General features: G+C 39.5%; 1 protein-coding gene across 1 annotated transcript in view; it reads left to right on the top strand.

Annotated features, from left to right (window-relative positions):
- The window catches only part of SIPA1L1 (signal induced proliferation associated 1 like 1), a 334,415-nt gene that overhangs the window by 249,812 nt on the left and 71,949 nt on the right, over positions 1-12,654 (top strand). The window contains exon 11 of the mRNA XM_081829748.1: positions 3,357-3,531. Coding sequence (XP_081685874.1) covers positions 3,357-3,531 — 175 coding nt within the window. The remainder of the gene's footprint in view (positions 1-3,356; positions 3,532-12,654) is intronic.

Below are 12,654 nucleotides of genomic sequence, written 5' to 3'. Positions count from 1 at the left end.
TCAAGTATAACCTTTGTCCTGTTGGATTGACCATCATTACTTGTTATAGTAGAAACATTTGTGGGTTTCCAAACACTTCCAGAATGCTCCCTGTGAACAGTTGATAGACAAGCATGGAATTGTATAGCGTGGCCCTGAGATTATCTAAAGCGAGAATCCTAAACTGTGGATAAACACAACCTGTTCCCAGGATGGCTTCTGGTGTCCTCATAACTCTATTTTGAGCATTACATGGAAGGATTATATATCCATGTATGTAAATCCATACAGATGTGTTTGTGTGTGTCTCAAAAAAAAAAAAAAAGTGCTGTTTTATATAACCTCCTAACAACTTAAAACGCCAAACTATAGCTCTGCCTCCATTTACGTTTGCTCTTTCTCTTGCAGTGGCCCGTATCATATTTACCTAACTCTTCTCTACCAGCTCCTTACTCTCGCAGGGAGCAGGGCTGCTAACTGAGGATGCCAGGAGCCTGTGTTCAGAGAATACCACCTACCTTGATTTAATTGCAGTAGAAGCCATGAATACAGTCATGTTGTCACGTTAGAGGATAGAGCAGTGACATTTGGCACAGTTTCAAACTGGAGGGAATCTAACATTCTAACAAATTTCCTAATCCTTCTAAAGGCTCCTCCTTTCACGAGCGGCCTACGCCAGTTTGTTCCCCGAGCTGCCGGTGGAGTTCACTAGAGGATGAGAAATCTGTCAGAAGAAGGCGGCACACTGTCTCATTGTCCTCAGATATAGCTTCTCCAGTGGTTCGGGGGAAGTTTCCTTAACTTCTCTCTGTAGTGAACAGCTTTTTTCTATAAACGAATCCTTTTGAATGTTGCACAGTGAAATCTTAGGCCTTTATCTGAGAAGTTTTAAAAAGCCATCCACAAATCCAGTGTCCCTGTGATGCTTTCTCTTGAACAGGGTGACTTTTGTTTTACGTTGTGGCCTGAGAAGGCTGATCTGGGAGGCACAGAGCCAAACAGCAAATCGCTCACAACCCCTTCCTTTCTCCCCCTGCCTTCATGTCTTTGATAGCCCTCCCTGCAGGGAGGCAGGAAAGATGTGGCTGTATGAAGGACTTCTTTTGTAGTTGACCCAGAGCCCACCACTGTTTTTTATTTGTTGAGGCCTAATAGGGTAGGTACTCAGATTAATTCTAAAGCCCAGGTGAGATCTCTACCTGTAGGAGTCCCCTTGCAAACATTAGCCACATTCAGACATTTGAAGCAGGCCAGCTGACAGAAGGGTGAAATGTCAGTGGTGTGCAGTAGGTTTTATTCTAACTTCTTCTGTTTTACCTACATGTGGGATATGAAAATGAATTAAGTCAAAAGTGTTTCTGTTGATAATTTAAAGGAAGTAGAAATAATGTGACGTCACATGCTGTTTTGAAAATACGCCATTATTACTATATCCGCTTATTTGCGAGTTTCCGACTTGGAACTTGACCTTCCGCCGGACACTCCTAGGAGCTCTCATGTCTGGGGGGGTTGTATGAAGGCCGTGGAGCTTTCTTGTCAATGAGGTAATGTGCGGTGGAGGGAGGAAAGCAAGTGAGAGTTTTGCCCCTCTGACATTTTCTCATTGCTATTCTGAATCACTTGGTTTAAAAAGTTGGAAAGAATACTTAAGGTTCACAGTCCCTTATGTAGAATGGTGGGGGCTGGATGGGTTTCAGAATTCAGAAATGTCCGCATTTTAGAAGGACAAGAGAATGTATACACCATATGGTAATATTCCCACTGGGGTCTGAGACCGCACCCCACAATCACATTAATATTTCCACAGGGGAAAAATGTGAAGATTCATATAACCTGGGATAAATTAAAAGTATTAATGTCAGCCCATATCAAGTTTTACTGCCACATGTGTTTGCCTAAGTTTGGTTTTTACGTTTCAACTTCAGAATTGCAAATAAGGGGCTGTGGATTCAAGCCTGGTTGAATCTTGGTAGTAGTTAACAGAGCCAGCCGGGTCACAGGACAGAGTTTGTGGTCTTGTGTCTCTCGCTCCTGGGCTTCCATTCTCCGACTATGCTGATGTGTCACACAGGGATACTTGCTCTCTGGGCTATTGTGAGGATCAGCTAATGCATCTGAAGTACTAACCAGCGATTGGCATATGGTGGGTATTCGGTAAATGTTAGCTGTTAAAATTTTGCCTCCTCCCTTCCCCCTTTCACTTTGGGAGAATTGACCGATGCACTGGCTGCCTTGTCACTCTGGAAAGAGACCAGAGCAGTATGGAGTGCCTCGATTTCACTGCAGAATTAGAAGTCTGAAGTTTTATACCAAAACTGATGTCTTGGGGCATCCGTCAGTTGAGCGTCTGACTCTGGGTTTCGGCTCAGGTCGTGTTCTCAGGGTCTTGGAATCCAGCCCCATGTAGGGCTCCCGTGCTCAGCGGGGAGTCTGTTGGAGATGCTCTCTGTCCCTCTCCCTCTGCCCGCCCATCCCCCCCCACTCATGTGTGCGCCTGTGCTCTCTCTTTCTTTTTCTCCCAAATAAATAAATACATCTTAAAAGAAAAAGAAAACTAATGTCTTGTTAAATGACTAATATCACCATAAAATTTGTTTGCAGAATGACTAGACTTTTCAATGATGAGTAAATATTTTGATTAATGTTACATGATACTTAAATCTCCTGAACGATTTTTTTTTAGTCTCTGAGGAAGGAATATTTGCCACTAGCTGATTTGCCATTATGAAACCCCTTTTAAAGTTTCTATTCAGGCACTCATCTTTTAGAAAAATATTTGAAAAGTATATTGTTGATGATGCTTGTGCTCTAACAAAGATATAACTGAGGTTTATAATTTAGGATATTGGAAAAATGGCATTGGGAGTGAAATCGAAATCCAGTTTTACCAAAAAAAAAACCCCTAGAATTCGCAAGTATATTTATGGGCTTTTTAGTGTGAAACAATATATATTAAAGTATCTTTTGTAAAGTGGACCTCTGCTTTTAAATTTGTAAAGCCCTAAAAGGGGAAGATGATTTAAAAGGAATTACCTTTAGTTGCCAAGCTGTTTTTTAGAGCCTCATTTTGTACTTTGTAATCCATTCAGAGAAATTCCCTGAAGTATCAACATCTGTTCTAACAATGCATGATCTTGACGTACAGAAAGTGTTAATTCATTTTTCTGGCTTTTTCTCTTAACTTGTGAAGATTATAGTTGTGGATGCTTGTTCTACTGTATTTTTTGGAGTAGAGACAAAAATTGAAACAGAAGGATTTCAAGAGAAGAGAGATGTTAGCTTTCTGATGGCCATGTGCCCTACAGGAGTTAGGAGCAGTTAGGTGGGGCATAGTGGACCTGCCTACATTTATATGCATGTACTGCCTCTCTTCACAGCTGAACTATCAGCAGAAGGTGGGCATCATGTACTGCAGAGCTGGACAGAGCACTGAAGAGGAGATGTATAACAATGAGTCAGCCGGCCCGGCGTTTGAGGAATTCCTTCAGCTGTTGGGAGAACGTGTTCGGCTCAAAGGATTTGAGAAGTATCGTGCACAGCTTGACACTAAAAGTAAGAAATACTTATACTCTCCTGCTAGGCTTATTTCCCTCCTGCTGTGTTGATGTTCATCTGCTAAATTGCCCATAAAACAACATTGCCATTTACTGCAGAACACTGCTGCTGATAGGGGAGAGCAAGTCGGAGAGGGAGGATGAGCCACCGAAACAATTGAAGACTATAATCAAAATAGCTAGGATTGGACTGGTTAAAAAAAAAAAAAAAATCGCATTATCAGAAGTGTCGACGGAGTAGTAGAGCGGTGGGTGCAAATCATGCAGAATGGCTCCTGGATAGTCTTGCATAAATTTCACTATATTTAGCTGAATGTTAGAGTGATTTCAAATTCCAGAATCTTATAACCACATGGTCGTAAGCCCTAGAATTTTTTACTTTCATGAATTTCTTTCGTAATCCTAATGCTTATCTATGCAGTCAGTCTTCATATGGTTTTCATACTCATTTTTTATATTCTAGTAATAGTGAGGGCCTTTGTTTGCTTATTTTCTATTTTTATTATTCATAGTCTAATTGAATCCCTAAGAAAATAGGCTTCTTAGCTTTGGTATTAGATTGGCTCCTGAAATTTGTTGATTAAAAGCACAATGATGGAAGAATTTTTTTTTAGCTATGGCTCATGAACATACTAGTACATGAACATACCTGTACACTCCCGTTCCCCAAGTCATTAATAACATAGTTAAGTTCTCAAGTATCTATTTAGGTTAGAGGAGGTTGACGTCTGCTGTGTGTCTGTGAGGAGGCAGTTTTAAATTTTACCTCAAAATCCATCCATGGACACCTGTGACCTGTTTTTCATTGAGAGGGTCTTTGGATTAGCACATCTGTATTGCAGTCTATAGTAATCTCTCTGATTTTCTGCACAGGAAATTAAATAAGGAGTTGAGTCATGAAAACAGAAAAGCATTCATAAACTCCACTGTAGGGAAGAATTTCCTGTTGCCATGGTTTTGCTGTTGCCAACTTGGAAACGACATGCAAGAGAGACTATTAAAGCCCATAAATAGCCTCAACTCTTAAATATTATTTTAACATTCCATACTCTGCTTGCAACTGCATAAAATGTTAAATCTCAATATGCCATGAGACTCCTCTTTTCCAGAGACTCTGACATTTGCCCTATAAGCTTCATTCATGTTGTCCCAATTTGTTGTGTTATATAAATTATCCTCACCACAAAGAGCTATATGAAAGGGTCTGGGAAGAGAATATAATAAGCACCCTGGTTATTTTTTTTTTAAACATATAGTATATTAGTAGTTTCATGGGGGTAGAATTTAGTGATTCATCAGTTGCATAAAACACCCAGTGCTCATTACATCAAGAGCCCTCCTTAATGCCCATTACCCAGTTACCCCATCCCCTCCAACAACCCTCAGTTTGTTTCCTAGAGTTAAGAGTCTTTTATGGTTTGCCTCTCTCTGTTTTTATCTTATTTTTCCTTCCCTTCCCCTAGGTTCATCTGTTTTGTTCCTTAAATTCCACATATGAGTGAAATCATATGGTATTTGCCTTTCTCTGACGTATTTCACTTAGCATACATAATACCCTCTAGCTCCATCCACGTCACTGCAAATGGCAAGATTTCATTCTTTTTGATGGCTAATATTCCATTATATATATGTATTCTGTATATTTCACATATATATGTATATATATTCCATATATTTCATTCTTTTTGATGGCTGAGTAATATTCCATACACACACACACACACACAGACACACACACATCTTCTTTATCCATTCATACATCGATGGACATCTGGGCTCTTTCTGTAGTTTGGCTATTGTGGACCTTATAAACACCCGATTTTGTGCATGAATGGCCAGATTAGAAATTGGTAAGAATATTACTTGTGCATTCACACATTCCCAGCCACTTCTTGATGATGAAAGACAATGTGAGAAATGTATAACAAGACCATGCTTAAGCAATGTGGCATCAAGTAAGAAACTAGAATAAGCAAAATAAGCAATTTGTGCATATTTTGCCTCAAAATCCCAATAACCATGAAGGCTAGAGGGGGGTGAGCCTGGATTAGCAAACTGTCTCTGATGGCACACTTTTACAGTTCTGTGATGTTCAGCAGCGAAGGGTTCCTTTTCGCTGCGGTGCCCTCCTTTAAGTCCCCTGTAACCTTTCAGGGCAAAGCTGATGAGCAGAAGAGTCTGTAGTTTCTTTTTCTGCCCTTTCAGAGGGTCAAGTTTCCTCCCGGGAACAGAAAGTCAGAGAGTATTTCTATTCTGCAGCCCTGAAAGAGGCAGTTTGCATATTTATCTCTCTTACTTCAAGCCGACAGGGTCAAAGCCAGCCCCTGCATACCCCAGCAGCCTCTCATTGGCCATGGCACACCCAGGGATGAGACTTGGCTCTGTGTGCTAGGAGGTCATCTCACCACATTTTGTCCAAACTTATTTTGTGTCAGGAAACCCTTTCTTTCAATATAATCATTAAAAAGAGAAAATGCTGGGGTGCCTGAGCAGCTCAGTTGGTTAAGTGTACGACTCTTGATATCAGCTCAGGTCTTGATCTCAAGGTCGTGAGATTGAGCCCCAAGTCAGGCACTGTGCTGGGCATGGAACCTGCTTAAGAGTCTCTCTCCCTCTCCCTCTGCCCCTACCCGCTCTAAAAAAGAGAGAGAGAGAGAAAGCTTTCCAGTACAAGTGTTCCCAAAGGATCATTTCCTTTATGTTTGACAGTGTAGATGTGATTGAATCTGTGGATTTGTAGTTTTCATCAAATAAAAATAGTAATCGCCAATCTTGATTTCTTTATTTTTTTTCTGTCCCCATCTTCTGAATCTCCAATTACACATACATTGGATCACTCACTAGGATACCATGGGGGTAATGAGGCTCTGTTGATTTGATTTTTTTAACCTTTTTTTTCCCTATGCTTCCATTTGGATAATTCCTGTTAATATATCTTCCAAATTCAGTGTGATCTTCTTTTCTTCCATAGTGTCTTAATCTGCTGTTAATCCAGTCCAATGAAATTTTCATTTCAGATATTATCACCTTCAGGGCCAGAACTGCATTTGGTCCTCTTATATTTTCCCTCTTTCTCCTCATAAGGTTCACGTTGTCCTTTAAATACTTGAACATATTTATGATGGCTGTTTTAAGGTTTTTTTGTGCCAATTCTCTCATTCTTGTGGATCCTTTGAGGTCTCCATTTAACAGATTTTCTCCTGCTTTTGAGTGACATTTTACTGCTTCATGCATCTGGTTACTTTTGATTAGAGAGTGTATGTTGCGAATGTTTTATGGCTGAGTGTCTAGATTTTGTTGTCTTTAAAAGGAGTGTTGTTGAGCTTTGTTTTGGTGGGCAGATAGGTTACTTACAACACAGCTTGATGTAATGAATCTTGTTCTTAAGCTTTGTTAAAGCATACCTAGAGCAGTTCTTAATCCTCTAATTTAGCTCTACTATTAAGGCATGACTTTTCTTATGTCTGAATACCTGCATATTCAGTGAGGTCTCTTTACTGTGGCTGGTTAGAACTTGACAGTTTTCCAACCTTATGTGAACTGTGAGAATTGTTTGCTTTCCAAGTCTCTGGTAGTTTTTCTTTGCCGAATAGTTTTTCTGTCTTTCTTTTATTGAGGTATAATTGACATATAGCATTCTATTAGTTTCAGGTGTAGAATGTAATGATTCAATACTTGTGTATATTGTAAATTACCACACAGTAAGTCTAGTTAACATGTGTTGCCAAACAAGGTTACAAAAATTTTTTTCTTGGGATGAGAACTTTTAAGATCTACTCTTAGCAAAACTTTCAAATATGCAGTACAGTATTATTAACTATAGTCACCATGCTGTACACTACCCTAATAGTTTTCTTTGCCTGGCTTTTGGAATCTTACTCTCTCTCTGTGCAGCTTACTATTCAGCCCAAGACTCAAGGGGACCCTTATGCAGATTTCTGAACCTCTTTCACTGTGTAGTTTTCCTCCTCTTTGGTACTCTGCCCAGCAAATATCAGCTACCTCAGGCTTCCTGAACTCCAGTATGTTTTGGCTTCCCTCTTCAAAGCCATGCTCTGTACTGTTGTTCCAGAAGTACCTCTAGGTAGAGAACCTGGTGGGAATCAGAGGACTCATCTTCTTTGGCTCTTTTTTTCTCTTGGATCACTATCCAATGTCTGAAAAAAGTTGTTTCAGATATTTTGTCAGTTTTTCTAGTTATTTATAATGGGAGAACAAGTTCTGTACCAAGTACTCTTATGGCTGGAAGCAGAAGTTCCAGATACTTTTTATATTTGTCTTCTCGTGCAGCCCTCACAGGCCTTGCTAGGTACCGGTTATCCCCATTTCACAGAATTGGCTTCTGTAGATTGACATGCCCAAGGTTAGATGGCTAGGAAGCACGGCGGAGGTAGAACAGATCCTAGCGCTGTGGTTAACGAAGTGTTCAGAGAAAGCATAAATGTAGAATTAAGTACAGCAAAGCCCAGAGTTCTGTGTCCTGGATGTGTCTCCCCCTCTCTCAAGCCCTTGGGTTCACATTACCCAAGCCATCTCGAGAAATGGCTCTGCTTGTTATGTATTACAATTAAGATTTTAGGAAGGATCGATGGAGCTTTTGAACCATTTCTTGTTTTTCCCAGTTTTTCATACAAAGTCCATTTTCCTGGTTCAGAAATAAGGTCATTTTGCAAACAAGCTACAGATGTGTCAGGGGTTGGAACAGTTCTGCAATGAAGACATTTTTCAAGTGGTGGATTTTTTTTTCCCTCCTTACTTTGTCTCCTCACTTGGGTGACATAACCTCTAGATAATTACCACCCTCACACTACAGCAAATACAAGAATAAACTTCCCACCAAGCAGTTTGTTGTTTGAAAGCTGGAGACCACCTTCATTTTTAGCTGTGCATATGGATGATTATTTGGGAAATCATTTCCTGGATGAGGCTAGTTTGTCAAGGCAGAACATAGATTTTAGAAGCCCTTTGTAAAGCATTCCTTCAAAGCCTTAACCTTCATTAATTTGCTGCAATGTTAGTGAATGCTTGTTGCTTCCCCCATTTTTCAGCAGTGTTACAAAAACCACTGAGATTCAGGGTCTTAGAAGAGATACAAGTTTTTTCATAAAGAAAATAAGTCCTTTTTTATTTGGAATATTTAAACTTTGATAGGGAACTGGATAAAACTAGCATTGCTTAAATGCTCTGCACATGCAAGGGGCCATTTGGAGTTTAGACACTGATGAAGAAAAGGATTCTTTTTTCACCTCCTTAACTTTGACCTGTGTTACAATGTAAGGTTTTTCCTTTGAGTGTTCCTGGAATGCACTTGGCAAAGGAATTAAAATATGTAAAGGTCCCTCTTTAAGGAAACTACCCTTTATACCTCAGCTGCACAAATTTCTAAATTCTAATCCTTATCCTGAGCATCTTTTATGGGCTAGTACTTTCATATACATATTTCATGTAACCCTCACAGCAGCAAGAGCATCAGTGGACAGAGAAGTGAAGTGATTTGTTTGTGGTCATTTAGCAAATGATGCTGCTGTCATTCAAATTCAGATCTTACTTCCAAATTGAGAATCAGGTAACTGCAGGTGTCTTGCCAAGTGAGTCGTTGGCAGAAAACAGTAGTGACTGACTCCTAAGTGCCCTCCCCCACCGTCTCGACCTTCCTCATCTCTCCGTGTGTTACTGATTTTGAGAAGCCTCGAGTCCCAGGTGCATTCACTTGCACACTCACACACACAGGCCTTCAGCTGACACAGTATGGACTCACCTGTCATGGCAAAAGGCAGGACGACAGACTCTTCTTGATCCTGACCCTCACTGAAGTGAAAGAACCCATCTCCTGGCCACGGCTAAATGTACCTTGAAAAATTATTAGTAAACATGATAGATGCCAGAGCAGGTGGAAGTCTTGACTTCCCCAAATACTCCACTAGTGAGTGAGTGAAATAGTACCACGAAGGCCAAAGTGTGTCTCCTCTCGAATCCGTGCTGCTGTCCCAGATGTCAGTACTTGGCCCTGGCTGTGTTTCTGAGGATTGACTTCTGCGTTCCCCAGACCCTGAGGCAAGATTGCATGGATGGGACATCAGGGGGCCTTCAAGGGATGGTCCTCAGCAGCCACCTGACGATTATTATATTTCAAATTAAATAAAGGGATAAAAATGAGACTTACAAGCTATCTGATTTCATCTTGTATTTGATGTGTTCTGTAGTGGTGAGTACATTTAATTAACAGAGCTTAAGCTTTCTTCATTTTGTTGACTTTATTTAGCCTATGTGCGTTTAGTTAACGAGATTACTTTTCTCTTGTGCTCATAAATATTTAAAACCAGGAACTTTCCTGAAATCAAATTGCATAGGCTTGTTTTCCTTCATCTAGCTTTTCTTAACTCTGATACATCTATTAGTGATTGAGAAATGGTTGTTATAAAAGTCTGATTACTTTTCCTCATTCAGATTTGTACACATACACCTTGTCAACGAAGTTTCAGACTACCTAAAAGTAAAGGCGTTGAGCCCAAAAGAGCAGTCAAGGATGATTATGACACGGACTGTATCTAAAACTGCTCTACAAACTCATTAACCAGTTCATACCATCTTAAATAGAAATGCCTAATGTACGATATTATCATGTGTCTACACTTTTTCAAAGCAGCTGAGAAATACACTGTTACCATTCCTCAATTATTCAGTGCCTTCTTATCATCTATGTTGAATATTAGAAATTTTACTTTCTAGGACTTCGCGTAGAATGCCGACCTTATTAGTGGGTGGATGCCACTTGCTGGCAGTATGATTTGGAGGCAGATCATGTGATTATCGAGATGACCCATAAGATGCCTGAATTTACTTTTTAACTTTTACAGCTCCTTGACAAGTATGAAGGAGTGTTATCTTCCTTTCACCCCTCTTCTCAAAGCGTATTTCCCTTTAGAAATTTTTTAATATATATTCTCTTTAGCCAGAGGAAAAAAAAGGATTTTTGTCATTTTCATTTTCCTGATTGTCATGCTATTAAATTTTTCATGGTTTCAGGGTTTCAGGGTCACTAAAAATATCATAATAGCAATATTGGATGCTTTATTTTTAAGAAAATACAACAAACATTCATTTTCCATTCTCTCTGATAAAGTTTAACAATTCTGTTATGTACATAGTATTTTCAGGATTTGGAAGTCCTTTCTTCTCAGAAAGGAAAATGTCATTATTTCAGTCCTCGTTTCATCTCTGAAACTTTTGAAACTATTTAAACTGTTTAAAATTATCAGCAAAACTTGGGGGTTTCCAGAAGTCCCCAGAAAAAGGATGGTCAAGCAGCGTACCTGACATAAATGAGGTGTGCAGAAAGGAAAGCGAGAATGGGCCAGAAGTAGAAAAGCAGATGACCTTCTGCATTGTATTCCACATCAGCTTTCCTCTCTGGCAGTAATCCTTTTAGAATTAGACAGACGTAGAAAGCGGAATGTAATTCATGAATACTAGATGACAGTCTCTTTTCTAGTTCATTAATTTTGCTCAAAATTGACTTGAAACACATGTAAGTACATGTCAAAGCTGACACATTCACTTTAAGGTTTTAAAATGTACTAATCAGTTCAAGAGTTATTTATAGCAAGAATCCTTAACAGTAGATATGTTCTTCATACTCAGGAGCTGTCTTAGTTCAATTATTTATTGCAGTAATTTGTAGTTTTTTTTGTTGGTGGTCATTAGCATTTAGAGGATATTTTTTCTTGGAAAGTTATATGTTGGTACATATTTTTGCAATTTTTGAAGAGTAGTCTGTGCTTTATTTCACTTTAGCTTGTTTCTAATCCTTTGCATTTAATGTCAGCTTCCAAAAATTAAGGTCCTCCAAGAAGCTTGAGGTTGAAACTCTGGTCTCTAGAACATTTTTACAAGTCTATCTGCAAGCCACTGTTGCGGTTTGTTCTTGGAGCAGTGCCTAAGGGCAGTGGAGCTCCTGAATTACAGTCACCCTACGGGTGTTTATTTTTAGATTCCTCTGCCCAGCCCCATACCCACTGAGCAGTATTTCTGGGGGTGGTGCATGGGAATCTGCCTTTTAAACTAGCTCCCCAGATGCCACTGTACATGCTAAATTTGAGAACTACTGCCTCTTAGTATATGCCAGGGGCTTTGTCTTGCAGCTTCTCGAATGGAGTAAAGCATTCTGGTCCTCAACAGTATGGTTGACGGAGGCTTGAGTGTACCCAGAATGAACGCACTTCTGTCATTTTGCAGCCAGTAAGTCCAGGGCCTTTAAGACTAAAGATACTCCCTTTTGATTGGACCATTAATAATTCTCTTCTCTGGTTTCCAGTTATTTGTGGGCAATTGATTTGTTAATGATTAAGTGGTTAGAGGTTGCTGTTGACTTAAGGAAGGTGAGAGCAGAACAGTCTTAAAACATTGCTGGACATTGCTAGAATACCTGTGTTACTCAGTGTTACAGTCTTGTTAAATTTCTGTTTCTTAAGAACAAAACGTTTCTCTTAAATCAGAAGTTCTGGAAAAGATGTTCTTTATCTGATGTCTGGATAGAATTCAGGGTGTGTAAACTTGGATGGGAAATAATTTTACATTATTTTCACTGACCCCCTAACTAAAATTTAGCACTTCCTTCAGTTATGAATATAGGCAACAAACAGTTGTTTAAGTTCTACCTATGATTTTATTGCAAGTTAGAAAGCATAGATATTTTCATATTGTATTTTTTTTGGAGATCCTTCAAAATATTGCTTATTGTACATCACTACTTCAGAATCATAGTAGTTACTAGATCAGTTGCTAAAACTTGTTAGAGAAATCTAATATTTTAAAATTATTTTTGATAACTATTTTGTAGTACAGTTGATTTCTATTGAAATCATATATATTTTATATATTTAAAAATATTATTCTGACAAGGGATCCATAGGCTTCACTAGACTACCAAAGAGAATCAGATACAAAAAAATGGGTAAGAACACCAATGCTCGGGGCACTTGGGTGGCTCAGTTGGTTAAGTGGCTGCCTTCGGTTTGGGTCATGATCCCAGGGTTCTGGGATCGAGTCCCGCATTGGGCTCCCTGCTCGGTGGGGAGCCTGCTTCTCCCTCTGCCTGCCGCTCCCCCTACTTGTGCTCGCT

The sequence above is a fragment of the Leptonychotes weddellii genome, chromosome 9 (assembly GCF_054177405.1).
Source record: "Leptonychotes weddellii isolate Sample4059 chromosome 9, ASM5417740v2, whole genome shotgun sequence".
NCBI lineage: Eukaryota > Metazoa > Chordata > Mammalia > Carnivora > Phocidae > Leptonychotes > Leptonychotes weddellii.
The sequence above is the reverse complement of the archived record's forward strand: the minus strand, read 5'-3'. Positions and strand labels throughout refer to the sequence as shown.